Raw genomic sequence first — 26,882 nt, 5'->3', positions numbered from 1 at the left:
CTCCCCCTACCCTTAGAGGTTCCCTTGACCAACGGCTACACCTTCGGATACTGAGACCTCCGCGCTTCACCTCCGCCCAGTCGAATCACCAGACGCCGGGCTGTTTGTTTGTAGGGATCTCTGTCTTGGCGCAGCCAACGCCGCAATATCGACGTATCCTATCCTTTGGAAAGTGCTCCAAGCCTCCTGCACGCCCACTTCATCCTCTTTGAAGCGACCAGGTGTGCGAGCAGAGTCGACGCAGTGCTGCACCTTCGAACATCCAACTGCCTCGACAAACAGAACGAGACGCGCCTCCACTGTCGCCTCTGCTCTGCTCTGGTGCCTCGTCGCGCTTCCGGCCCACTTCCCCGCAACAAGCTCCGAACTGCAGGTCCTTCAACGTCTACCACCCAGCTTTACCTTTCGCCCAACACCACCTTCTGCTCTCTCTCCTCGAGGCCAGGCAAAGGACCTCTATCCCGGCGGCGTCCCTCGGCGACGAAAGCTGACGTCGGTGTTAGAAGCGAAGGTACGAAGAGCAAGCGCCGACTGAACCGGGGGTGTCAAGCGAATCCCTCTCGCCGTACGCATAACGAACAAAGTAGTTGCGCCCACGCCCACGCGAGGATCCCACTGTGCCTCGCTCGCCTCGGCCCGATACTTCGCTTCTCTTTTCCCCCTCCCCTTCCCGTCCCCTTACCCTCTTCCCTATTCTCGGTCCCTGCCCTTTCTTTTCCTTTCGTTCCCACCCGCCTTTACTTCCTTTTCACCCTACATTGCTAGCTTGCTGGTCTCGCTAGTCGATTGGGTATTTCTATAGAGTCCGTTGCTTTCTTTACCCCGCATTTCTCCCCCCACCTCAGCACCCCTCTTGGCCACCCTTTCCCTTTCTTAAGCTTGCTAGTACATCTCACCTGCTTGCCTACCTTGTCCTTTCAGCTCCGTACCTAGACACCACTACGGGCTGGCCCCAACCTCCTTCACACTGCTCGGCTGCAATTGCTCGGATTGCTCATTCTAACACGTCAGACACGCTCGGCTTGCTCGTACTTGAAATCAGCTGTCCAAGCTAAGAGTAGCCCGCATTGCCCCTGGACATCAAAGTCCAGTAGCTCACCATCCCACCCTGTCAGCAATATTTAGGCAACATCATAGAGCTACTCCTGGAACTTGAACTCGAGCATACGTGAGTCACGAGAGCACCAGAGTCGCAGGTAGATCTTCGACCAAGCAACGGATCTAACACGCTAGCTCTCATACGCATCAGATCCTTCAGCTCCGGTCACAATCATCATGGCTTTCCCTACTACTCTTCAGCATCAAGACGCCATCTCATCTTTCGCCAACTCTCCAGATGTCCCGAAGGATACAGAGGCCTCACAGGTAGGAATCGTCTGGGCAGACTACCAGCTTGCAGAACAGCAGCAGCGACAGGGAAGCGAGCCCTCCTTCTCTGATAGCCCTTCGAGCACTGAGGGCTCACAGTCAGAGGGAGGCGGTAGTGAATCGGATACGGATGACGAAGGCAGTGTACGACGACGCCCACTATCCGGTGTCTCCGAATATGCTACCTTCATTCCGCAGAGTCTGTCACTGCCACAGGGCTTAGGTATTCACGATGACGATGGCGGCGATCTGAGCGAACCAGATGACCCTCCTTCTGTCTCGACGTCAAGGAGGGGCTCGGTCACGGGTCGCAACGGCCCATCGAATCGCATAGCTTCGACTACCTTTATGCGAGAGTCTTCCTCGGCACCATCTTTGGGCGAAGGCGCGTCTTCCAGCCGTCAACACATCCCTCGCTCGGCTCCTGCTTTCTCGCGACAACATGCTGCCATGGCTGCCGCAATCCAGGAATGGCATGTCAGACAAGCCTCTGCCACTACTGGCTTCGACAGCGATGACACTGAAGAGTCTGAGCCCGAGTCGATCAAGGACAATGAGATGGTCAAGCCTTCTCGACGAGGCAGCAAAGTGGGCCATACTGCCATCAACATCGAGCTGGAGCAAGACTCGTCGGACGAAGAGGGCTCGGCATCTTCTCACTCTTCGAATGAGAGTGTTCAGCAGACGGCCGAACGGTCTGCAGCTTCCAGCAGGCTATTTGCTGCCCTCAGCAATCGAGGCAAGAATGAGACTTCGCAGAGCGACGACCGGCAGCCTCGGTCCCCTACTCGATCTGCATCTGGTCGAATGAAGGCCCTGTCCCATCGTCGAGGCCATCGTACATTACCGTCTCTGCAACAGATTCAATCACGTGTCGCCGAAGCAGCAGGATCGTCTACAAATGCACAGACTCGCCCGCCACTTCGGACTGGCGTGAGTAGCCCTGGCCCTGTCACCCATCATACGCCGGCTCCTGGCCAAGCAAGAGTGACAAGCTGTCCGACTCCATCTCTCAGCGGCAAATGGTGGCAATTCGGTCAAGTGTCGGTAATGATCACACCACCAACACCGGGACAGCAACCTCCTTCGCCGTTGATGGGCTACATCTTACAGAACGCTGGCAACCCCGTTCACGCCGTCAAGTTCCGTCGGACCAGGGATGATCTGGACATGCTCGCTCCACCGCCATTTGAGCTAGCTCCAGGTCGTCAGCAGATGATGGAGGAGAGGGATAGAGAGAGGGCAGCTACTCAGGCACTGATCAAACAGAGTCAAGAGCAGGTCATGGCTGCTTTTGCGGCGATGCGACTGGCTGCAGAGAGGGAGGGGAACATGATGGGCAGGAGGGGTAGTGCCAGCAATGGCAGTGGAAAAGTCATTGGGATGGGATGGCCTGGCTCACCAGGGACACCTCTGCCGCCCAACGCTGCAGCAGGTCTGGGTGGGCCTGGAGTCGGGACAATGCCGATGCGAGGAATGGCGATGCCTCCGCCCTCCTCGGTACCAAGGAGTGCGCCAGCTACGGTCAACATGACGCCCAGCCGGCTCGTCGACTTTGCTCCGCATGGCTTGCCTAGGCGACCCACACCTCAGTCGGCTGGCCCTACGATGCCCTCTCGACGGAACCTGAAGAGTCCACCTCCACCGCCGCCGACGGCACCCTTGCCCGTTGCCAGTGATGCAGGCAAGTACGTGCCACCTGGTCGAAGGAACTCTCGACGGATCCCTCCTCCATCGAGCTTGCCTCGTCGTCCTTCCGTCGAGGGGTCAGCTGTATCGGTTCCGCCATCGACTGGAGAGCGTTCAAGTGCAGGGCAGAACATGCTGAGTCGTCTGGGTAGGAGGCGGGTCGAAGCTTGCTAGTGGTGCTGCAGTGCAGGCCATCACTGGTGGTTAGGGTGGGAGTAGATGCTCCTTCTCTCTCATCTTCATCATTGCACCACATTCTTTTCATCATCAACGTAGTCGATACTACCATCATCACCGCCACTAAAATACAACACACACCATCCTCCCACCTTGCTTTCCCTGCTGTGTCTGCGTGTCTGCGTGTGTGCGTCTGCTTCTGTGCGTCGGGTCGGAGCGGGACAGGCAACGGAGACTTGTTGGGTTCGAGGAGTTGGTTTTTGCTGCCCATTGACTCTCCGCCCGGCGCCCAACTAGAAGTGGCCTTGGCCCCAAAAGGCGGGCCTGGCGCGGGGCGGAAAGGGGAAGGCAGAGGGCCAGACGTCGGGGCGGGGCGGAGAGAGGAAGCGAAGCAAAGCAGGCAGCAGCAGCAGCAGTCAAAGGGCCAAAGTAGTTGTTCAGCCTAGACACACACACGAGAGATTGGCTGTTCCTCCCGTCGTCGCTCACCCTTCCCCTACCCACTCCTTCTTCCTGTACGCACGTATCACCCCCCCTTCTCTCCTCCTGTTACCAGAAATCACCACACACTCGAGTGTAGCGTGTGTGCTTATTCCATCTGGTCTTCCTATCGCATACCCTTCATACATACCCTTTCTACCACTTCCCGCCTCCCCTCTTCCCGCCCGCCATGTCTTCCTTCCTCCGAATGGGAAGGGTTGCTTCCTCGTCCGGCGCGACTGCTTCTACAAAGGTCGCCGCCGCCGCACCTCTGATGAGGAGCGCAGTGCTCAGGAGAAGTAAGTGTTGTAACATGCCACCAGGGCCGATCCACGCCTCACTCGCCTTGACGAACTTCCACGGCTGACCTTGCTCCCTGACCTTCTCGCCCCCCCCACTCTCCCTTTCCCCTTCCTCAGACCTGCACGCCTCGCCCGCTTCCCTCGCCCTGCAAAAGTTCACCATGCCAGCCATGTCCCCCACCATGACCGAGGGAGGAATCGCCCAGTGGAAGAAGAAGGAGGGAGAGACCTTCTCCTCTGGCGACGTTCTTCTGGAAATCGAGACTGACAAGGCTACCATGGATGTAGAGGCTCAAGATGACGGTGTCATGGCCAAGATCATCGTTGGTGACGGAAGCAAGAACGTTCCCGTCGCAAAGGTCATTGCCATCATTGGTGAGGAGGGAGATGACATCTCTGGTGCTGACAAGCTCGCCGCCGAGGCCGAAAACGAGGGAGGCAACACCGGAAAGGACGCTTCCAACCCCAAGGAGGAGAAGCGTGACAATGAGCCAGAGCAGAAGAGTGAGGAGAAGGAGAGCAAGCCTCAGCAGGAGGAGCCCAAGCAGGAGTCTTCGTCTTCCTCGTCGCAGGCTCCCTCGAGGAAAGAGGGCGAGCGCATCTTTGCCTCTCCCATTGCCCGAAAGATCGCTGGTGAAAAAGGCATTCCTCTGGGCGACATCAAGGGTAGCGGACCCAACGGCCGAATCATCAAGGTCGACGTGGAGAACTACAAGCCATCGCAACAAGCAGCATCCCCCTCTACCTCGGCTCCTTCCCCCTCCGCCTCGTCTGGCCAGGCCGCCCCTGCATCGGCAGCCGCTCCCTCTGCTGCTCCCTCTTCCACTCCTTACACCGACGTGCCCGTGTCTGGCATGAGAAAGGTCATTGCTTCTCGTCTGACCGAGAGCAAGAGCACCATCCCTCACTACTACGTCTCGATTGACATTGAGATGGACAAGGTCCTGAGGCTGAGGCAGGTCTTCAATGACGCCTCGGCAAAGAGGTTCAAGGATGACCCAAAGAAGGCAAAGGAGGCAAAGCTGTCCGTGGGAGACTTTATCACCAAGGCTGTTGGTGTCGCGCTGGATGAGGTGCCGGACGTTCGTGCTGGTTGGATGGGAGACAGCATCAGGCAGTGAGTGCGGCGGTAGTGGCCCGAGCGAGCGGGAAGGGAGGAAAAAGAAGAGCATGCTGACATATTTTCCTCCCACATCGCTTTGCGTGCACCAGGTTCAACGCATCGGACATCTCCATTGCCGTCTCCACCCCCACTGGTCTCATCACCCCCATCGTCCGCGACGTTGGCCACCGCGGTCTGACCGAGATCTCCTCGGAGACCAAGTCCCTTGCCCGCCTAGCGCGCGACGGCAAGCTCAAGTCCGAGCAGTACCAAGGCGGCTCTTTCACCATTTCCAACATGGGCATGTTCGGCACTACTTGGTTCTCTGCGATCATCAACCCACCTCAGGCGGCCATCTTGGCCATTGGAACCACTCGATCTGTGCTTGTACCCGATGTAGAGAGTGAAAAGGGTTTCAGGACAGCACAGGTCATGAGCGCAACGGCTTCCTTTGACCACCGTGTTGTGGATGGGGCTACAGGAGCAAAGTGGTGTGATGCACTCAAGAGGGCTTTGGAGAACCCGCTGAGGTGAGTGCGAGTGCGAGCTGAGAGGAGATTGTGCTGGTGGAGTATGCGGACACGCGAGACTGACGCTTATGACTTTCTTTTCTTTTTATCCTTTGCCCGAACTAGCTTCATGCTCTAGATGAGCACAGCATGAGATCGAACGCTCCATAGGCATGGCGCCGCGCAAAACGTTTCCGCATAAGAGGGCGAGAAGCGTCCTTGCATTTGAATCATCTACTGGAGCAAGAGTCTGAGCTGGAGCAGGAGCCAGAGCAAGAGCTGGAGTAGGGAAGCAGAAGTAGAGAAGATGGAGCGGGAGCGGTACAGAGCGGTACGCAGCGGACAAAGAGGAGAAAGAAGGGGAGACGAGGGCTGCAGAGTCTCCCTTTTTTTGTCCCCTCACAACTTGTTTTTGATCTTTCTTTTGAATCGAAAAAAAGAAAAAGTAAACATTGAATATCACCATTGACAACAAACCATCGTCTTGCTCTGCTCTGCTCTGCTCTTGCGGCGTGGGGCGGGCTGGCTTGAATTGTAGAATTGTTTGTACAGGACAGGACAGGACAGGACAGGACAGGACAGGACAGGACAGGACAGGACAGGCGAGCGTGCTTGAATCTTGGAGCAGCAACAGCTATACGCCTTACAAATCGAAAAGACCGAGACGAGCGTCCTCTGCCTCCCTCCTTCTCACTCCTTTCCTTGCACTCCTTACACCTCCTCCCCCTCCTCCCTCTGCCTGGCAAAAGCATCCTCCAAGCTCGTCCCCTTTCCAAAGGGTTTCCACTCGTGTTTGGCAATACTTCCACTTTGTCCATCACTTCCATCCCAAGCAGTACTCATGATGGACGCCTCTGAAGAATGCCAAGAGACGTCACGAACTGTAGTTGCATATCCTCCTCCACCACCACCACCGCCGGAGGAGGTAGTGGTGGCAGGACGAGCTCGTAGACCCGCTCGACGTGGTGTGCCTTCCGAAGCGCCAGCAGTCGTTGCAGCAGCTGTATCCTCGGCCGAAGTCCACTCGGGTGCACTTGGATCTGCCGCCTGATCCGCACTCTCAAATAGTCCCCTGGCTTTACTCCTATCGAGGACCTTTACCACTTTTCCATCCAAGGACCAGATATGAATACGTCCATCTGCGCTTCCCGAATAGATGTACTTTTGTCCCGTTGTGGCAGAGGGGGAAAAGTGACAACGGATAAGAGTCTTGAGGACGGCGTGCCCACGATAGGTCATCACGGAGCAGTCCTCTGGATGAGAGTCGAAGCGGGGTTTGCGGTAGTACATGTTACGGTAGTCCCAATTGCGGAGGCCGTAATCTGGAGGTGAGAGGGAGGGGAGGGAGGTTGCTGAGTTTAGATGATTTGACTGTGACGAGGATGGGCAGCTAGAGAATGCCGACTACTCACCTCTTCTCCTCATTGACTCGAACTCTGTCGAGCTCCTCATGTTGCGCAGATCCCACAGCTTCAGCGATTGGTCCTTTCCATTGGAGATGCAGTACCTTCCATCCCCCTTTGGCGCAACGTAGGTGATCCCCTCCGTGTGGCCCGGCAAGACTCCTGCTGGCTTACCACCAGACAAGGAGCGACGATCCCAGACTTTGACATAGGAGTCGTCTGAACCGGAGATAAGCACGTTGGAAGAGGCAGAGTCGGCAAAGGCTACACCATTGACATCGTCGCTGTGGCCTGAGACCCTGAGGACTCGCCGACGTGCCTCGATGTCGCTACAGACGGAACAGACAGGTCACTATGAGCTACGTCTTTCACCTGCGCTTTTCTCTGCTTCTTACTTACTAGACGTAAATGTCACCAAAGTGAGCTCCGGCTACAATCTCCCTCGAGTCTCCTGAGAACCTGATTGACCAGATCTGTGGGGAAGCAGGCATGACAAAGAGAGGGGCGGAACGGTCAGCAACACACTCAGGTTCTGCGCCCTTTGCTACATGGCTGCATCTCTCTCACCCCGCTACGATATCTCACCCCTCCGTCGTCGTCCCCGCTGCCAAAGTCCAGTGCGACTTGCTTGTCACTCAGATCTTGACCGCCTTGGGCTTCTGCTCTTGTAGACACAAGATGCACTGTGGGCGTAATGGACGAGTAGATCATCCATTGGTTGTCTGGCGAGAGATTGGCGTCGGTAATGGTCCAGTTGCCCATTCTGCCCTGGATGGTCTTGATTGGTTTGAGAGACGTGTACTGAGTAGTGCCATACGAGTGGTAGTAGCGACTTCGGCGCATTTCCGGCCTTTCTCGCATCTCAAGCACACGGCGCGACGAGGCGGCGGTAGTATCGTACATCTGCGCGAGGTGGGAAGAATCATGAGTGAGCTCGAAGAGCCGTATGCGAGAGTCACCAGGACGCCCAAGCCTTACTCACATGTACTTTGAAGTCTTGCGAGCATGTATAGAAGAACGAAGAGTCTTCCGAGTACTGTCCACAATACACTCTCGCAGGATAACGAGCCACTTCTGTTCCGGTAGAATTGGGTACGATATCGTCCATCTCTGTCTTGGCTATGCGATGGAGGGATGTCCTTCTCTGTGATATCCTGTCGACAAGATTACGGCCTGGGTCAAAGGCCGAAGGAGGACTGCCAAAGGGCCTTTTCGGTGTCTGGAGAGTTGGCGCGAGGAAAGAGGCGAAGATTTCAGACCTAGACAGGCAGCGTGCAGTCGTCTGCTAGGCGAACTCACTTTGCCGAACTCGCCACCAAGATGCAGCTCCTGCCCAGCCTGGACTGGCTCCTTGACCGGGTCCCAGAAGTCAGCCATGCCTGCTCTGTGCGTCGTGCCAGTGCCATACCACTGTGAGATGGGCGAAGTCAGTACGTGTGAGAATAAGGGGTTTTGTGGCCTGCCCTCCCTCTGCCTGGACTCACATGGTCCTCATCATCCTCGTCCTCATCATCGGCGGCCTGTGTCCGTAGTGTGAGACCTCCCTGTGCGAGCAATTGACGGATGCCAGTCAAACCCATGGATCGAATGATCCGCGATAGTCGAGCTTGTTGGCTGTCGCCCTCTGCTGCATTCTCATCGTTTGACGAGAGCGCTGCTGTGATGATGTCTGGGAGGGGTGAGGAAAGATGTAAGGTGACCGTGGTGAGCTCAAGCATGCAATCTGCTTCCCCAGCCACACCCTGACTCACCTGCCAATGACGCCTGTACGCCTTCTCCTTCATCCTCGTCCTCGTCCTCCTCGTCCCCTGATCCACCCAGCCCCTCGTCATCATCGTCTAGATCAATCTCTTGCATGATCTCCTCTGCATCAAGCTCTTCATCATCATCATCGTCTTCGTACTCCTCTTCTTCAAGGTCTTCTATATCCTCGTATTCGTCATCATCATCGTCATCATCATCATCATCGTCGAGGTCGAACATGGGTCTATCTTGGGCTTCCACCTGTTCCGCCAGCTCTTCCAGTGCATCTGCCATTGCCAAGCGGTTCTCTGAAGAGTCAGAGTCCTCGGACACCTCTTGCCAGAGTGGCTCGCGTGGCTCCATGATAGCTGCTGCCTATGTAGTGGATTGGTGTATATGCCGGCGCCTGAGGTAGGCGAGAGCAAGTGCCCTCTCTGAGAATTGCCTTAGGAACCAGAAAGGTGGCGGACGCAGGGGTGAAGGTGCTTCGAGTGGAGGTGGGTGAGCTCGAGTGTGCGAGCTTTGATGGCAGTGGCAGCTGAGGTAGTCGAGGACAGGTGCAGGTAGCACTGATCTGCTCGAGTATGACGGGCGTGATGAGATGGCTGGGAATGACAAAGAGTCGTACGTACGACGTGGATCCACGGCGTCTGGGTGAGTGAAGCTGGAAGTGGTCAGCCAGGGTGCGTCGGGCCATTCGGCCTCAGACGCCCTTTGGTTGCTTGGCTCATGCAGCCTCGGCCCACGCACAGGGCACCACCCACCCTCGGTCTCCCCCCCGCGCAGCTGCCATTCACCTCTGCCTCTTTCCGCAAAGCACACACTCCAGGCATTTTTCCAAAGCCCAAGGCTCCGTTCCGTGTCCCAGCCAAGACGACGTCGTACATTTTCAATCTAACATCGACTACAGAGCACTTTGGAGCAGAGCAGAGCATACAGTCATGAACGGAGCTCCATCCTCGTCCTCTTCCGCAGCAGCTGCCCTAACCATCAAGCTCGAATTCGGGTGAGCATCGCAGCGCAGCTGAAACAATGGCATGGCATAACTAGGCCAGTCGAACCGCAAGCGACAAGTGTCCTTCAGGCGTTGCTGCGACTACTTCGCCTTCTTGATTGCCCCAGAGCTCATCTGGAAAGAGTCATGCTCATATGCCTCTTCGCCTTTCCTCTTCCCTTTTCTCAGCGGCGGCACAGAGCTGCTCCTAGCTCCTCCACGAGCAAAGTCACACACCATACAGCTCCCCGCCCGCGTCTCCTCCTCCTCTAGCAACAGCAGCGGAAAAGTCCCCTCACCAAGCATAACCGCTCCTACCACATCCCACTCCGAGAAAATAGCGGCTGTAGATGGGACAGCAGCGGAAGCAGGAGGAGGAGCAGGGCAAGACGGACAAGGCAGGCCTGCAGATATGCGCTCCCTTGTGCGGTACATAAAGGAAGAGATGATCGTAGAGCGCGCAGAGCTCTTCATTGATTCGGATGGACAAGGAATGTGAGTTACAGAATGCTCAACATCACAACAACAGACGCATTTCCCAATCGCTCATCACGGACCCTTGTCTCTCCCTCATCCCGACGCTTTGCGATGCAATAGCCGACCAGGTATCCTCGTACTGATCAACGATGCAGACTGGGAACTCGAAGGGGAGCTGGACTACCAGCTGCAAGATGGCGATGAGGTCTGCTTTATCTCCACTTTGCATGGCGGGTAGGACTGAGGGGGATGGAGCGCATGTCTGTATACTGGTCACCTCAGACAGACCCGGACCAGGTCGGGAATAGAGGATACCAACTCGAGTGCAATAGATTGTCGGTCCTGGGAGAAGAGGGGAAGTTTCCGGGGATGGCGGGGCGGGTCAGGAAGAAGAACACAGAGATGAGCCACTTGGCCAGCATGATCAACTGCTGGACCAGCTCTGCTATCCATGGGACGTCCTGCTTTCACCGAGAAGGCGAGAAGCGTAGCCACGGCTTTACGTAGGTACACACACGTGCATGCGTGTCCCCTTTCCAATTTCTACGGCAGACTATGCCAGCAAAGTGAAGTATGAGCCCAGTCTGGTCAGAATGGCCTCCGAGTTGGATAACAGAGCCCACGAGAAGGCAGGTGGATTCCTCAGCGCGATCCAGCCAAGTGAAGTCACTACGACGAGCAAGAGAAGGGGCGAGTCGAAGGAAGGAAGGCAAGCTATACACATCATCTCACTACCAGAACGAGATCTCTGAGAACTCATTCATTCATTCATTTTGATCTATGCGTGAAGCGTAAAGGGTAAAGTCTAGGACCAGAAGAGGTGAATAGGTTGCGCATGGAGATGATCAGGGGAGGTCGTGACAGTGACCGTGGCCGGTGGAGTATCAGCAGCCAACGAGTTAAGCCTGATTCTGCTCGGCCTGGCCACCCGTAGTCTTGCTCCCGCTTCCGCTGCTGCTAGCGACATTGCCACTCTCGCGATCAATCTGTCCAGGCTTGAGTGAATCCTTTGCAAAGACGGCCTCTCTCTCCGGTCGATACTCTACGGCATCTGCATCAGCCGAATGCTCAACGTAGCGTCCAGCAATGTCGGTCCTCTCAGCCTTGTTGTGTCTCTTGTCCAGACGCCAATTGGGCATGTATACGGCTGCTAGCAGGGGGACACAGCTGAGGATGAGAGCAGCGAGGAAGATGGGTTCGAGAGTGTTGCCCGCGGCTCGGATGGCGGCTTGGCGACGACGGTCGTCCAGGGGGTAGGCCTTGACGAGGGTGAGCTTGGCGTAGATGCTCTTTGCCTCTGCGGCGGTCAGACCTTGCTTGAGAAGCTCGCCAGGCATGCGGCCAGACCAGACGACGGCGGCGACAGCAGAGCCGATGGCGCCTCCCAGTCGGGTGTAGAGGGCGAGGAGAGCAATGATGGTCGCTAGGTCCTGGTGCGGGACCGAAGCTTGAGTGGCCACACGGGTACCGACGACGGAGCACGAACCTCCGTAGGCATTGAGCAGCTGGGTCCATACTAGGACACCGTAGCTGGCATTTTCGCCTCGTGCCCAATAGGTGAGACCCATGGCGAGGATCCTGACACAGAGTCCAAAGATTTGCAGCATCTTGTAGCGGTGAGTATAGCGGAGGATGAGACCGTTGAACAAACCACCGACGCAGAGGGTGACAGTGGAGACGTTGCTAAAGTAACCCCATTCGGTGAGTGTCCAGTCCTTCAGAATAAGAGTGTAAGAGCCAAAGTAGAGGGAGCGCAGGTTGCCAGAGGCAAAGTAGAAGACGTCGATGATTACTCCTAGCCAGAAAACCTTGTTGCGAATTAGACGTCGGGGCATCAAGGGGATTGGTGCGACATAGACCTCAAAGAAGCCGAATGCAATCAGCAGGACACCGCCCACGACGAACATGGCAATGAGGGAGGCTGTTAGGAGAGTGGAATAGGGCGACCAAAGAAAGATCAGCACTAGTACCGATTCGGGAATCGTCGCACTGTATGCAGCTGCTAGCGCTGCACCACTCACGATTGTGGAAGCCACCCGAAGCAGAAGTACGCAGACCGAAGGGCAGTAGCAGAAGGGACCAGGCGAATGCCAGAAGCAGGAGCCCAGCAAGATCGGCATGAATAGCGAATTCCTTCAGCAGCGTCAAGTAACTCTTGGCCTCTGCCTGACCGGCAGCTACTCGAGCGCCGTAAGAAGAGGTGTTCAGGGAGAGCTCGCCGGCTTTAGCGGCCTTCTTGCCGGCAAGGTAGAGCACGATGATGAGGGGAATGGTGAAGGCTGGCATGATCTGTAGTGGTGATGGATGGAAAGTCCAGTTGAATTGGCATGAGCACCACAATATCACTAGATTTGCCTAAACATCATTACAAGGCGTATACTCACGATGCAGAACATTCCATAGCCCCATCGCCACTGTCCAGTGGTTGCAGCATTATCGCCAAGAATGTCACCGGAGATATTGGCTCCGACCCAGGCGAAGACGATGTATGGCGAGTCGACTAGTGCAGTAGCAAATCCTCTCCACTGGAGATTGGTCATATCGGCGACGAGGATGTTGCAGACGAGGTCCAGACCAGCCTCACCGACCTCGGCGATGACAGAGCCAACGGCATATCCGGTAGCAGTGTGACCTCCTGCAATGATGATGAAGCCTAGCAGGAACGCAACGAGGGTGACGATGTAGGCCATGTGACGGGAGGAAATGTCACAGATTTTTGAGATGAAGGGCTTGGATACGGCATTGATGACCGAGGTTGCAATGGAGATGACGGCCAAGAGACCTGCATGGTTGTTGTAGAGGGATACGACGATGGTCTGGAAAGCGCTGATGGTGGAGCCTTCCAGTGTAACGGCACAACAGAGTGCAGCTAGCGTGACGACGAGGGAGATGAAGGGGATGGATCGAGGACCAAAGACCCTGTTCATGGCTTCGACCCGCGAGACACCGACTTGCTGTCCCTCTGCGTGCTGTCGCTCCACCTCCTCAGCTTCGCCGAGAGGCTTGCCGTCTTCATGTGGGCTTTCAAGGTCTGTGGGGAGTCGTGCAAGCAGGTCGAATGTATCAGCAAGGGGACTCTACGGAATGCATTCGCATGAGCATACTCACCACTCTTGTTTGTGACATTGGCAGCTTGCGAGTGCGCGGTGCCGCTGACGGACGATTCGTCCGACGCGGGCTCGCTCTGCCGTCGTGCAGCAGCCGAGAAGAAACGAACCATCTCGGAAACGATAGGTGAGCGGGGAGTTGATCAAGGGGGGACGGGGCCGGGGTGAGGGCCAGGGAAAAGATGAATGGTTGAGGGAGAAGGGTGAGATTGGACGTGAACGGGGCCTAACAGCAAACGGACGCACTGCCCCTCGGGCCTTTAAGGAGGAAGGACGCCGGCTGACGACGTATCTGATTGCCCTAATCTATCAGACTCCGACGCCCATGAAGAAGAAAAAAAGTTTTGCAAGAGAGGGGGTCAGGGAAGGGGAGCAGATGAGACAGGGTGGTTGCAGGTCAGCCCTGGGAAGCAGAAAGCGCTCCCGAGGTGCCACTTTGTCGGTCATGGTGACAGCTGTCCTTGTGCCTTCTGAAGCTCTGGTGGTAGCTGACAGGGCGTGCAAGGAGGGTCAAGGCATACGGGGCTGCGCATGTAACCGGCCACTTTTTCCCCCTGCGCTGCCCTGAAACCCGGGTGGAGCCTTGCCTAGGAGGTCTTGGCCTCCCGCCCGTGGCAAACCCGCAGAGTCCTCAACGGCAACTCGCTTCCACCTTTGGGAGCAGCAGCGCCTACTCCTTTCGCTTGCATCAGAATCGTCGGGCCAATGCCGAGGTCAAGATCTTCCTTGCTTTCTGCGGGGAGCGTCGGGGAGAGATGCCCTTGAGCGAAGGCGCGGCCACTACAAGGGTCCCCGCTCCTGGTTCTCACCCCGCCTGGCCCGCGTCTGCAGCTCCTCTGCTCTTGTGCTCTACTGCCCGCCTTGGCCGCCTGCACCTCCTTGCGCGTGATATCCAAGAAATCAGATAGGCGCACGCACACTCGGAAGCTCCCAGGCACATCCGAATTCGCAGCGCTGCGTGGGCTGAGGCTTCCTCCTCCGACTTTGCCAAGACGAGAAGAGCCGCTCTAGGAGTGTAGAATTGCCAATGATTGCTCCCGTCTCCTTCTCCCCTCTCACGTACTGCATTGCAGCGCCCAAAGAAGCTCGGATTGACATTTGCCGAATTCGACCAAAGCAGCAACCAAGGCCCAAGGGCTCAACCGCGAAAACACCCGTCCGGTATTCCTGAACCTGGATTGTTACACCCTGCCTCAAGCACAAGCACAAGCAGGAACAAAGTGATGCTTCCACGTGAGGTAAGGAGAAGCGACACTGCAGGCCACGATCCTGTACTGTCCTGTACTGGCGCTTCGACTGCTCGCGTATAATAAAGTAGATTCTCCCGGCGCCCCGAGTTCATCCGGTCCGCATCCCGAAAAACCCCTCCTTGTTCGTTCCTGCTGCTGCTGCTGCTGCTGCCTCTGTCCCTGCTTCTGCTTCTCTTGCTTTTCTCCCGTCTGATTTCTGCCTGCCTAGGGCCGCCCGGAGTTCGGCTCGCACGGCAACTTTCAGCCTTCGAACCAAGCAGAATGGCAGACAAAAGAAGCAGTCTGGAAAAAATTGTGTATGCAGTAACGCTTGCCTCGGCAAGTCTTGACAGTTCTCTTTTGCATTCACTCCTCGTCTTCCTCATCCTCTTCATCCTCGTCATCAGCTCCCTCTTTGGCAGCATTGAGTTCTTCCACAAATCTCCTCGCCCTAGCAAGCACCTCTGCCTCACCCTTTGCATCTCCTTTTCTCTTCTCAAACTCCAACCACTTCTTCAATATACTCTTGACCTTCTTTGTGCTCTGCTTGAGATTCAGAGCGCGCTCAAAGAGAAGTCTTGCACCTGGGACATTGTCCCCTGCGTTGGATGAGGCTTCTTGATCGATGTACTGCCACCAGAGGTCCAGACGCTTTGGGTAGCTGTCCACCAGGCCCTCAAAGATAGTCCTTCCGCGCTCGGCATCGCCCATCTTGAACTCGCCGAGTGCAAAGGCAGCCATCGTCTTTACATGCTTGCGCTTCTCAAGACTCTGCAGGGCGCGTGGCAGTAGGGATCGAGCCTCGTCGAAGCGCTTCTGGCGCAGATAGAAGTGCTCATAACCCACCCAGACCTTGTGCGAATAGCCGAACTTCTTGGCTGTGCGCTTCCACATCTCGGCCGCCTTGTCGATCTTGCCCGTTTGCTCGAGAATGGATGCCAGACGCAGGTGAACGGTCTTGCCGTCGTTCATCTGGCTGGCTTCCTTGAAAGTGCGCTCGAGGGACTCGTCGGAGCCGTAGGTGTTCTCCAGGTTGAGGAGAGCAATCCAGACATTGAGCTTCTCCGTCTCCTCTCGGTAGTTGATGACCTTGAGCGCACGCCTTGCCACCTCACGGGCTTGCTCTACCTCGGACAGCTGCAGCTGGAAGGACATGAACTGAATCCAGAGATAGGATGAGTTGGGAGAGCTGAGCAGCATACGCTCAAAGTCCGCAGAGGATTCAGGAGCCTTGTTGGCCAGGCTGCCCGTTAGGTCTTCCTCAATGGTGCGATTGTGACCGCGCTTGGCCTTGGGCGCCGCCTTGTTCTGTGCTCGCTTGGCTGCCTTGACATCGTCCTCATCATCGCTGTCGCTGTCGCTGTCCGAAGCAGAGTCTTGAGCAGCGCCGTCATCTTCGGGGACTGACCAGCTGAAGCCACCACCGAGCTCGAGGGCTGGCAGAGCTGAAGGAGTGGCCTTCGCCTTGTTCTGAGCTGGAGAGCTGACCTCTCGCATCTCGACGTCCTCGTCGCTGTCGTCACTGGCCTCACTCTCCTCATCATCTTCACCATTCCCCAGCTCAAGAAGATCGCCATCCGAGTCGTCGTCGGTGTCGCCGTTGAGGAGAGCTTCAGCATCGACTTCGATGTCGCTGTCGTCGCCCTCAGCTTCAGAGTCATCATCCTCCTCATCCTCCTCTTCGCTCTCATCGTCGCCCATCACCTCGTCAATCTCATCTTGATCTTGCGTCTCGTCTCCCTCTAGCTGATCATCATCCTCTTCGCTCTCATCTCCGTCGTCTTCTTCAAAGTCTTCGGCAGTGAAGTAGGAAGGCTTCAGGCCGAAGTTGACCTTCTTCTTCTCGGGAAAGACTTCCAGCACGACGGCCTTGACCCGGTCTCCTACACCAAACGCTTTGGTGGGATCCGACCCAGGAGCAGCGGCATTGTCACTCAATTGACTCTTGTGCGCTAGGCCACTGATCTGACTGCCCTCAATCTGCACAAAGACTCCGTATTCCTGTACGGCTCGAACAAAGCCATTGACCTTCATGCCCTTCTCGAGGTCCTGCAGACGAAGCTGACCAGCCTCCTTCTTGAGCCTCTCGGCCTCCTTGGCTTCAGCCTTCTCAGCCGTCCGATCTGCTTTGCTCTTCTTTGAAGAGCCAGGTACAGTCTTGAGCGAGAATTCGACCTTTGAGTGACCTGCATCGACAGCTGTGATGGTACCGCTGACCAGCTGACCGACCTTGAAGCGACCTTGCCATTCCTTGACGAAGTCGTCGAAGAGCTCAGCAATGAGGACTCGAGCCGTAACATTACGGCCGAGGTCGACGAACAGACCAGCGGGCGACATCGATTTGACGAAGCCTCGTCGCTTTTCGCCCACCTTGAGGTCCGAGGCACGCTCTACCTCGGCGTCTTTGACGGCATCGCTACTGTCCTTCACCAGGCGGGAAGGACGGATGATGACGTCTGCTCGCTTGCCTGCATTCCTGAGGCGGAGGAGGTACACTTGCACACTTTCGTCCGTCGCGGGCAGAGCAGCCTGGTCGAAGTCATCAGCCGCATCAGTCAGATGTAGGCGACCGCGGCAGCCGCCAGCCAAGATGACGGTAGCCACATTGGGCTCTCCCGAGTTTGCAGCAATTGTGCCCGTCTGCAACGATCCGACGTGCAAAGGCTCGGCAATACCAGAGGCGGTCTTGCGAGCCTGCTGAGATCGAGCATCTCCGACGATGACAAAGCCGCGCTCAGCATGCTTGTCAACGATGATGAGGTTGTCCAGCGTCTCTCCTTCTTCCAGCTGCTCGCGAAGAGCGTCAACGGTCTGCTCTCTCCGCTTAGCGAGGATGTTGAGTGACAAGAGACCTCGAACTTTGCTGGGCTGCAACTCGAGAACAGCGACATCCTCACGAATAGCTGCGACCGTGCCTGTCACCTTCTCTCCAAGCTGAACGCCAGAAACATCCAGCTTGGCCAGATAGCTTGGGCTGGCCTGCTTTACCGAGGCTAGCAGCTTGTTGGCTTCGTAATCGACGTGCGTTAAGCGCACTGTGACAACCTTGCCTTCGTAGAAATGAGACTGCAGAGTAGGGGCAGAAGGTCCCAGGGGAGCTTCTGTAGCTTCCGAGGTGGAGACAAAGGCTCGCAGACCACCGAAGAGGTCTACGATCAAGCCCCTGTTCTCGACAAACTTGGAGACTGTCGCTTGGGTGACAACGCCAACTCTGGCGTCCTGGATGGAGGAGATGACAGGCAGTTCGCTAGCTACCAACGACTTCTTCAGCGTCAGAACAATACGATTGCGAGCCGGATCAACGCTCAGCACACGAGCCTTGACGGTTGCTCCAGGCTTGTACTTCTTCTCTGGCTTCTTCAGCGGTACGTCTGCAAAATGCAAGGGAAAGACGACACCAGGGAAGGCGCCCCCCAGATCGAGGAAGATGGCAGAGCCATTCGGGCCGATACGGGTGACCGTAGCCCGCACATTTGAGCCTACCTCTACCTCGCTCACTCGCATGAAGGCCTTCTCCAGCGTGCTCTTCTGGAAGCTGAGGAGGAGCAGACGGTCTGTGGGCGCGTGACCGACCACCCTGGCAGAATGAGTGGTCCCCAAGGCAAAGGGACCTGATCTCGAAGGAAGCTTAACAACATGGTCGTCTGACACACGAGAGATGTGAGTGAAGCCTTGAATGTTCGCTGAGGAGACGGAACAGGTGAGGCCCCACTCGGAATCCGTGTGAGTGACCTTGGCTTCCACCTTGGCTCCAATGGGGTAGGCTTCTGAAAGAGATTGCTGAGCCTTGTCACCAGCATTGGGGGCTGAGAGGGAGAGAATGTGAGGCGCTGCGCTCAGAGCTACTGCTCGTGGTCCGGCCTCTTCCTCCCCAGTGCTGGCAACGAGGCCTCCCATCTCGTTCTTGCGCGACTCCCAGAGAATCCTGGCCTTGATCTTACTGCCGACCTTGTACACTTCGTGCATCTCCTTGCCCGCAGGCAGAGGAGCGGGCAAGTGGAAGCTGTCGATGGTAGCATCAAACATACCCCACAGCTTGGCATTGAGACCAGTAGGAAGCGACGCAGTGATGAGCGCTGTCACTTGGCAACCTGGGACAAGAGCGCTAGCGGAAGGGGCATCTTGGGGACCCAGAATGGCAGACGCAGCAGCTGACGCTTTGAGTGAAGCAGTGAATGACTTGCCTTGAGAAGCAAGAGATGTGATAGCCGCATCCACGACTTGGCCGGGGTAAAAAGAGGTGCTCTCCACATTCTTGAAGGGGGCAAAGCCAGAGATGCCATCCAAGCCTACGTCCAGAAGGAATCCATGATCCTCCTTGCTCTTGATTGCGGCGGAGATGACGAAGCCTACAGCAAGATCATCGGCGCCCACTCCGTCATTAACGGCTTCAGGGGCGAGTGTCAGCTCTACTCGTCTTGATTCCTTGTCGAACTCATGAGCTTCTTGAGCGGACGAAGGGGCCTTGCGTGGGCCAGACGAGTTGACCGATACCACCGCGGCTCGTACCCACTGTCCCACCTTGTAGCAGTCGGATAGCTCTGGGAGGCCAGAGGCAAGCTTGGCAACGGTTGCCTTGGCTTTCTTCTGGCTGCCTCCCACTGAGCCAACATCACTATCGTCGTCGTCCGTGCCGTCGTCGGCCTCATCATCCGAGTCCTGCTCGGCAGCCTCATGCAGCTTCTGTGTGAAGAGCGGGCTGATGGAGGTGATGGGAATGTGGCCAACGAGCTGGTTGGGCAAAGAGACGATGAGGGCGAGAGGATGCACGGCCACTACTGAGCATAGCAGGCGAGTGCCAGTTGCGAGACGCTGTGAGTGAGGAGCAAAGGGCAGAGATTGACAGTGGTCAGCGTGAGACGGACTAGTGCTAGAGTCGGGCGGAGCGCTGATATGCTTACCTTGTAATTGAGATGCTCAATACGGATGTGGTCCTTCTGATGCCTCGTCTTTGTAGTGGTGTCTTCGGCCTCTTTTGATGTGAAGCTCTTCTTCTTCTTGGCATTCTGCTTGTCTCTGCCGAGCTTCTTCCTGTCCTCTCTCCTCTTCTTCTCCTCTTCTGGGTTGAGTGTCTTTTTCGAGGTAGATCCTTCAGCAAAGAGGTCTCCGTCTCCTCTCCTGGCTGAGGCCATTTCAGCTCGAGCCTCGCGCAGGGTAGAGGCATGTTCGAAGGGGGTGAGACCCGACCCGCCTCCTCTTGGGAAGTCGACCTGGGAGTCTACCAGTGCGGAAGGAGGGGCAGGTGCGTAGCTCTCGGCAGGGCGGGGCTTCTTGGTGGAGGAAGCGGCTGCTGTGGCAGAGAGCGATGGCTTCGCAGCCGCAGTGGACTGTGAAGGTGCCTTCCTCTTCAGGCCAGGCATGATGGATGATGGTGGTGATGGAGTTGATATCCTTGGTCGTCAGGAAGGAAGAGGTGGTGGTGGTGGTGCTCACCCTGCGTGTGTGGCTCTGCTTGTCCGCTCAAATTTTTCCCGGCGATGCGTCTGCCTGCGCCTTTGAATTTTTTGGCCTCTTTCCGCTCGGCAGCCAAGGCCAGACGAGGCTTCGCGTCACCTTGGCACGCCTCTCCGGCCTATCCGTACCCACACCCTCACCACCACGATGCCCGCAAAGGTCACAAACGGCAGCAAAGCGAAGGCTGCAGGACCTTCTGAAAAGATGGCAGCCGTAAAAGGAGCCAGAGCTGCATTAAAAGCAGCACCCGCATCGTCGTCGTCGTCGTCGTCGTCGTCTTCTTCATCCTCATCCTCAGCTTCAGCTTCTTCCTCGGATACTTCCTCCGATGAAGGGATTGACCAGGAGGAGGACGTACCTTCTGGCCCACGCAAGTCGGAAAAAGCCAAGGGAAAGCAGAAGGAAAGCTCCACTGACGATGAGGAAGAAGGTGACAGCGATGGTAGCAAGGAAGAGGAGGACAGCGAAGACGAAGGGCCAACAATCGATCTTGACAAGATCCGTAAGAGAATGGTACGTGGCATCGAGAATGAAGCTGAATACTCCTCCCAACTTAGGACTGACTCGTGCGCACGGTGACCATCGTGACCTTCCTATCTGTATATACAGCATCATGCCCTTCGACATCTCACCTCAGCTAGCAAGCGTGCTCGTCAGTTCGAGGTGCAACGCCTGGTCAAGCGCATTAAGTCTGCCTCTTCAGCCGACAAGAGCTCCCTCGAAGCCCAGCTTCTAATATTCAAGTCGATAGATCTACAAAGAATAGCAGCCACGTGTCTTCTCGGCAAGCTAGGAAAGGCCAAGCTCCTGCCAAGGGGGCCTACTTCGAAAGACTTCAAAAGCGCCGAAGCTCAGAGTGAGCAAAAGGGCGTGGATACTTTCCCTCTACTGACGGGCGTGTGGTCCGAGGAGGGGCTCAGGCAGGTCTGGACGGACGCGAGCCCACCGGCGGATCTTGCAAGCGATGCAGAAAAGGTCAAAGCGAAGCTGCTGAGCAGCAAGTCGCTTGCGGAGGAGTCGAGTCAGATGGTAGAGACTTTGGGCAGACTGGCGGGCAGGGTGAAGCCAAAGGCGGTTGCAGAGACTCCGGCTCTGGACGGCAAAAAGACAGACCAATCGGCTCAGGGAGCAGCGACAGTTGCCAAAGCTCTCAAAGAAGATGACGAGCGGATATGGTCTGGCTCGGAGGATGAAGAGGATGAGGACGAAATCGAGCAGCTAGGCGAGAGCAGTGAAGGCGAAAGTGAACAGGAGGATCTCGATGAAGAAGACATACAAGCACGCGTAGCTGCACTAGGCGACCTTGACAAGTGGGACGCTCTTGTCGGGGCAGGCAGCAGCGACGAAGAGGATGAAGCAAGCGATAGCGAATCAGATGCTGCAAGTCAAGAGAAGGCGGCCCCTGTCAGCAAGAGGAAACGCTCTCCATCTCCTCGCGACTCCAAGCCAGCCAAGAAGACGGCGAAGAAGAGCGACGCAAAGGCGAGCTCGAAGCTTCCAGCACTCTCGAGCGACGAGGACAGTGAAGACGAAGCGGACCTTCCCTCGGACGATGGAGATGAATCAGATAGCGACGCCAGCGACTTCTCCTCTGAAGGCTCCAGCGCCTCCTCCTCTTCCTCTCGCAATCTTCCTTCCCTTTCGCACGGCTTCCTCGCACACTCTCGCCGTCGCCGTGTAGACGATGACTTCAGCGGCAGCGAAGGTTCAGACGATGACGACTACGAAGGCGAAATTGAGGAAAATCCGGAGGACAAGGCAAGCAAGGCAAAAGGCGTCAAGTCTGCCAAGGAACGCAAGAACAGGATGGGCCAGCGGGCAAGGAAGGCGTGAGTGAAACATGTATTTGGCGCGTGCAATTTGAGACTCAAGTGTTACTGACACCTCTCTTCCATTCGTTGTCTTGCACAGCCTCTGGGAAAAGAAGTTCGGCCGCAACGCCAACCACATCAAGATCCTTGAAAAGGAGTCTCCGAAGAAGCGGTCTGCCGAGAAGGGTACGGACGGCAGCGGCAAGCCGGCCTACAAGCCTCTGCGGCGTGGCAGGGACGGCAAGGTCATACCGGAGTTTGAGGCTCCAAAGCAGACGGATGCTGGATGGAAGAAGTTCCCCGTGGTCGCACCTGCATCAGAGCCCGCTGCTGCAGCGCCGTCGCCTGCACGTAGTCCTGCTGCCCCTCCAGGTCGGGGAGGTAAGCCAGTGGCGAGGGGAGGCGATCGACGTCCGCCCAGCACCGCTCCTCCTGTGAGGTTCCAGACTCAGGAGAAGCAGCAGCAAGAGCAGGAGATGCACCCGAGCTGGTTGGCCAAGCAGAAACAAAAGGAGAGGGAGGACCTCATTGCTCGTTCCTTGGCAGGTGGAGCTGGTGCGGGCAAGAAGGTGACATTCGATTGAAATGCCGTCGAAAGTGAGCCATCTCGCGGAACTAGGAACATATACACATTGCACTACTTTTGCCATCTGTAGTGATCTCCTTCATCTAGCAAACAGTCTCACTACCTCGTCCACCTTGACCTCTAAACCAACTCCAGCACCCTTGTAGCATTCGTCCTGTATGCGCATCGTCCTCTCAATCTCCCTGACAAAGTCATGCTCACAGCGCCTCCAGACTTTCCCCACAACGGCCCTGCGCTCCTCCTCTTCTGCTGCAGGACCCGTGACCAGTTCACCCGTCTCACCTCTTGAGGAAGTAGAAGAGGCGAGTGTGAAATTCTCATTCTCATCTTCGTTGAAGTGTTTGAGGACACGCTTCCAGAGTGCGTCTACCTGTTTGCGGAGATCCTTTATGCCATGCTCCTTTGCCAGCTTACGGAAGGAGGACTTGGAGTAGGCATTGTGAAGGGAGACTTCATTGGCCGGCGTGGAACGGAGGAGCGCATCGATCCCGTCTCCAAAGTCCATCATCTTACCCAGAGGTCTGCGGAGGACAAAGTGAGTGTAGTGGCTTAGACTGTCCTCATACACCTTTTCGGCGCGGGCAACGAGGGCGCGTAGGGCAGGTGCTCGGTAGAGGAGCTTGGTCGACTCTTGGATGAGGTGGTGCATATTCTCAATGAGAAGGACTTGATGATTCATTGCGCCCTTGTCCTCGTCTTGCCCTCCCGTGGCAGTCGTCGTCTCAACTTTCAGCGAGAGGAGAGTGTCGATGATGGTATTCTCCATCCGGGCGTAGAAGCCATCTACGATGGACCGCACATTGAGGTGCTGCGCATTCCCCAGCTGGCTCTCAATGCGGTCCACAAAGTGGGGAGCAATCCTGACGGCGGCGGTCAGACCACCTCTGCCTGAGCGCTTGCCTCTAAAGGTAGGGGCAGAAAAGGTTTGCTGCTTCGAAGCAGAGACCACTGCGGCTCTCAGCTGATCGGCAAAGAATCGTTCTAGGATCGCAGTAGCCTTGCCTTGCAGCTTGTTCAGCGTTTTTAACACAAAGTCGTTGCCGGAGTGCTCCGCTTCCATCAGAGCGCCATCCAGAGCAGCAACGACTCCAACCATCTGGAAGCGATCCCGCCTCTCGACTTCCTCGAGGAAGCCATTCACTTCTGTCACGAGGAAGCCGAAGACAAGGTCCATAGCTCCCTTCATCTCTCTGAGCCCACCTCTTCGCTCTTTCGAGTCCTCACCGAAGAGAGCTGCAGCTCGCTTACGGAAGTATGTTTCCAAGTCCATATAGTCGGCGAATGTCAGACCATTCAGGTTGAGATGCAAGAAGTCGGAGAGGAAGAGGGTCTCTTGAATGAGCAGGGGAATGATGGTGAAGAGCAGATGACCAAATGCTTCTGCTCCAGCCACTTCGCCATCTGCGCCTCCGCTCTTGCCCTTTCTGTTGGCAGCGGGACCACCCAACCGCCTCACTGTCGTTGCTCGACTCAGGGCGGTCACGGCGCCTACTTGAACATCTTGCACAAAGGACGCCATTCCATCCTCGTCCTCGCTAGCTTTCCTCACGAGCATCTTCCATACTGCTGCCAACCTGCTACACTCTGCATTGTACCGCTCAGCAGCGCTCGTGAGGTATGCGGCGGAGATTCGCTCGAATGTCCTGGGCTCGACCTCTTTCAGATACAGCATCAGCCCACAGTAACCACTGAGCGCTTGTTCGACGACCTCGTGTGAAGTCAATCTCGGATGAGGAGGCTGAAGCATCGCCTTCCTCGCCGGATCGCTCAGTAGTACTGTAGTGAGCTCAGTGAAGACGGTCTGCAGATGCGAGAGAGACTTGGTACCGAACGCGTTGGAGATCGATGAGTACTCGTCGAGTCTCTCAGTTGTGGCAGCCATGCCACCACCAGAGCCATTGCCATTGACGCCAGCCGTACCGTTGGTTTCTTCCATCTGGCTGGTCTTGGCCTGCAAAATGGCCTTGTATAGACTGGCAGCGGCTGCCTCTTTACTCTCGATGGCTCCATCAAGGTGGTATGTCCCATCAAGTAGGGCCGTCACCTCCTCCTGTGGCACATTGACTGTCTGCTGCAATTGCTCGATCTCCTTCTCCAATGCTCGCCAATTAGAGTTCATGACCTGCAGACCACGATTTTGGCCCTCGATAAAGTTGATGTCCTCTGCCCGCGAGTTGAGCGACATCTTGAAGGAGGCGACGAGCGAGTCGATGCTGTCTAGCTGAGCTAGCGCTGCATCGACATGATTCAGCACAGAGGCTAGACGGTCATCTCCAGTCAGGATTGAGTGGATGTTGGCCGAGTCAAGAGCCTCCAATTCGGACAAAAGGTTGGCCTCGATGACATCGGCTGTTCCTTGGCCCTTCCGGCTCAGCGCTCCGCTGTAAGCACTACCACTGCCAAGTCCCCTTGCTGCTAATCCCGTTCTGCCAGACTCTTTGTTGACCGCTCGGAAATCAATGCCCTCTAGCAGCTCTTCGACGTTGACAAGAGTCGCATCGTCCTCATCTGACTCGCCTTCTTCATTGGCGCCGCTCCCGTTAGCTTGCCGCTCATGGGCATTCCCTTGACGTCTTGTGGCTTTGCGAGTAAGACTTTTGCTCGCTTTGAGGGTGTTCTTCCGGCCGATGGGCTCCACCTGGAGATAAGACTTGCTCATGCCGTTCTCTCCCGTGGTGCCGCCGTTGCGATTGTCACCATTGAGACGGCCAAGATCTCCTGCAGTCTCGTCTAGCAGCTCCTCTTCTTCCTCCTCCTCTTCCTCCTCGTCCTCGTCTCCGATACTCTTCAGACCAGTCCCGGCCAACAGCATCTTCTCGTACGCTTTGCCTCCCCGAGCGATTGGCTCCACAGCCGAAAGACGGGCACGAGCGTTATTCGTTGGGGCAATTGAGAATCTACGATCCAACGTTGGCTTTGATGGTGAGACGTACGCAGACTGAGAGTCCGTCATGCTGTTGGTTACAGGCGGAGCAGAGGCCGGCGGCATCACGCGAGGCTGAGCAGGCGGCGGTCTAGCAGGAGGTGCTGACTCTGGTGTCGAGGGCCTGCCTGCCGTTGGCGTGGAGGATCCGCTCTTCGCGCCGGATGCAGCACGAGCCAGTCTGTCGCTCAATGTGTCTTTTGCCGACCCGGCGCTAGATGCGGACTGGAAGCTCCTACTCCTCGACATGCTGGCTGAAGCGACTCCCAACTGCATTGACTCGGGCTTGGCCCCCTCCTCAATTGAAAGTGACGAGCTCGGCGTTCTTTGCAGAACTGGTCCAGCCGAGGTCTCCCTCTGTATGGTCGGTCTACGATTCAGCGGAGACAGCAGGCTTGAGGATGATGCTGCAGAGAAGGGCGCCGGGGACTCTACGACAGGAGGGGCCGGTGCAGCCTCCTCAACCCCCTGACTTTGCGCAATAGGGTCATGAGCTACTCGTTGAGGGCGTGAAGGAGACGATGTTGGTGGAGGCCTGCTCGACAAAGGAGATACTAGCGTACTGTCGGCCGTTCCTGATCGAGACGGCTTCGGAGGAGCGATGGACAGCGGTGCCGGAGGCACGAAGTCTGTTGGCTTGGATGGTGAGCTCGCTGTAGGTGGGGAGAGCGATGGCTCCGGCTGCCTGTCCTGGGAAGAGCTAGGTGACACTAGCCTGTCGGAAGAGGCCCCGCTGCCCTGTGCCTCTACCGTAATACCGATACATCGAGGACCAGAAGAACTGCGAGTATACCGCCGGTACACGTTGACCATGGAGGAGAGGAAGAGGTGCTGTTCGCGGCCACGATCAGTGGTCCACTGGTAAGGGCGGGAGAGGGTGAGTGAGAAAGTGGTGGGGTCGATGACCTCGACAACTTTGAGTGTGTTGAGGTCCCAATCTTTGCCAATACTGAAACTACCATTGGCGTTTCTCTTGGCCTTGTTGACGGTGACCCTTCCTGTGTCACGCTGCACTGCCAGGATCAGGTAGCGAGCCTTCCGAACTGGGCCAGCGGCAGGAGGCGCGCCATTCTCCGTCTCTACAGGTTCCCATATCTTGAGATGAGCTATGTAATTGTTTTGTGGGTTGCGAGACCGCAGTGCAGCATTGAAGGCGTCCCGCGTCGATTGGCCTGAGGAGGTGTTGGAGCCGGCAGCTTTCTCAATGGGGGCAGGTACGGCGAGGGAGGACATGGCAGCGGCTGTGCGAGGCTATGCGACCCCGAGACTGGACGCGAGTCTCGCTGAAGCGCGCTGGCAGGAGGCAGTCGTCGACGTCGTGGTATAGAGAAAGGGAGATGAGTGAGATGCTGTCCAGATGGCGAGGAAGCTGAGGGGCGAAGGACAATGGTCGCGGTGATGGTAGGGGCAAGGCAGTAGGGGAGGGACAGTGTTGCTCTGGATGGACCCTGCGCTGCAGCAACACTCGGCCTGCACTGGGCCACTTGTCCTCCTTCCGTCCCGGGTGCGCCTCTCCGCCAGTGCCAAT

The 26,882-nt window shown here is 56.6% G+C and overlaps 8 protein-coding genes across 8 annotated transcripts; 4 read left to right on the top strand and 4 right to left on the bottom strand.

The window, feature by feature from the left end:
* Positions 1–1,275: 1,275 nt before the first annotated feature.
* Positions 1,276–3,231, top strand: BCV69DRAFT_300319 (hypothetical protein; the record flags this gene model as incomplete). Its single annotated transcript, XM_025494446.1, has 1 exon — positions 1,276–3,231. The coding sequence occupies one exon, from the start codon at positions 1,276–1,278 to the stop codon at positions 3,229–3,231; it is 1,956 nt and encodes a 651-aa protein (XP_025346654.1).
* A 533-nt stretch (positions 3,232–3,764) lies between these two features.
* On the top strand, positions 3,765–6,066 carry BCV69DRAFT_284120 (dihydrolipoamide acetyltransferase). Its single transcript, XM_025492932.1, has 4 exons — positions 3,765–4,013; positions 4,134–5,133; positions 5,229–5,648; positions 5,754–6,066. The coding sequence occupies exons 1-4, from the start codon at positions 3,905–3,907 to the stop codon at positions 5,764–5,766; spliced, it is 1,542 nt and encodes a 513-aa protein (XP_025346653.1). The 5' UTR covers positions 3,765–3,904; the 3' UTR covers positions 5,767–6,066.
* Positions 6,067–6,072: 6 nt separating this feature from the next.
* BCV69DRAFT_313745 (WD40 repeat-like protein) lies at positions 6,073–9,444 on the bottom strand. The gene is made up of 8 exons (XM_025495056.1): positions 8,782–9,444; positions 8,515–8,699; positions 8,330–8,440; positions 8,013–8,249; positions 7,598–7,933; positions 7,430–7,503; positions 7,040–7,359; positions 6,073–6,949 (listed from the first exon to the last, which is right to left on the bottom strand). The coding sequence occupies exons 1-8, from the start codon at positions 9,134–9,136 to the stop codon at positions 6,339–6,341; spliced, it is 2,229 nt and encodes a 742-aa protein (XP_025346652.1). The 5' UTR covers positions 9,137–9,444; the 3' UTR covers positions 6,073–6,338.
* Positions 9,445–9,714: 270 nt separating this feature from the next.
* On the top strand, positions 9,715–10,482 carry BCV69DRAFT_300316 (ubiquitin related modifier 1; the record flags this gene model as incomplete). The annotated part of the gene is made up of 3 exons (XM_025494445.1): positions 9,715–9,779; positions 9,957–10,262; positions 10,365–10,482. 3 exons carry the CDS (start codon positions 9,715–9,717, stop codon positions 10,480–10,482), a joined length of 489 nt encoding a protein of 162 aa, XP_025346651.1.
* Positions 10,483–10,947: 465 nt separating this feature from the next.
* BCV69DRAFT_41358 (MFS general substrate transporter) lies at positions 10,948–13,562 on the bottom strand. Its single transcript, XM_025495261.1, has 4 exons — positions 13,353–13,562; positions 12,629–13,275; positions 12,266–12,533; positions 10,948–12,165 (listed from the first exon to the last, which is right to left on the bottom strand). The coding sequence occupies exons 1-4, from the start codon at positions 13,462–13,464 to the stop codon at positions 11,144–11,146; spliced, it is 2,049 nt and encodes a 682-aa protein (XP_025346650.1). The 5' UTR covers positions 13,465–13,562; the 3' UTR covers positions 10,948–11,143.
* Positions 13,563–14,619: 1,057 nt separating this feature from the next.
* On the bottom strand, positions 14,620–20,021 carry BCV69DRAFT_294657 (nucleic acid-binding protein). Its single transcript, XM_025493877.1, has 2 exons — positions 19,482–20,021; positions 14,620–19,392 (listed from the first exon to the last, which is right to left on the bottom strand). The coding sequence occupies exons 1-2, from the start codon at positions 19,938–19,940 to the stop codon at positions 14,947–14,949; spliced, it is 4,905 nt and encodes a 1,634-aa protein (XP_025346649.1). The 5' UTR covers positions 19,941–20,021; the 3' UTR covers positions 14,620–14,946.
* A 140-nt stretch (positions 20,022–20,161) lies between these two features.
* BCV69DRAFT_284117 (hypothetical protein) lies at positions 20,162–22,711 on the top strand. The gene is made up of 3 exons (XM_025492931.1): positions 20,162–20,547; positions 20,644–21,863; positions 21,946–22,711. The coding sequence occupies exons 1-3, from the start codon at positions 20,182–20,184 to the stop codon at positions 22,427–22,429; spliced, it is 2,070 nt and encodes a 689-aa protein (XP_025346648.1). The 5' UTR covers positions 20,162–20,181; the 3' UTR covers positions 22,430–22,711.
* Positions 22,212–26,761, bottom strand: BCV69DRAFT_284116 (hypothetical protein). The gene has a single exon (XM_025492930.1). It carries the CDS (start codon positions 26,585–26,587, stop codon positions 22,511–22,513), a length of 4,077 nt encoding a protein of 1,358 aa, XP_025346647.1. The 5' UTR covers positions 26,588–26,761; the 3' UTR covers positions 22,212–22,510.
* Between the last annotated feature and the right edge of the window lie 121 nt (positions 26,762–26,882).

This window comes from Pseudomicrostroma glucosiphilum, assembly GCF_003144135.1.
Source record: "Pseudomicrostroma glucosiphilum strain MCA 4718 unplaced genomic scaffold BCV69scaffold_11, whole genome shotgun sequence".
Lineage (NCBI taxonomy): Eukaryota > Fungi > Basidiomycota > Exobasidiomycetes > Microstromatales > Microstromataceae > Microstroma > Microstroma glucosiphilum.
The sequence above is the reverse complement of the archived record's forward strand: the minus strand, read 5'-3'. Positions and strand labels throughout refer to the sequence as shown.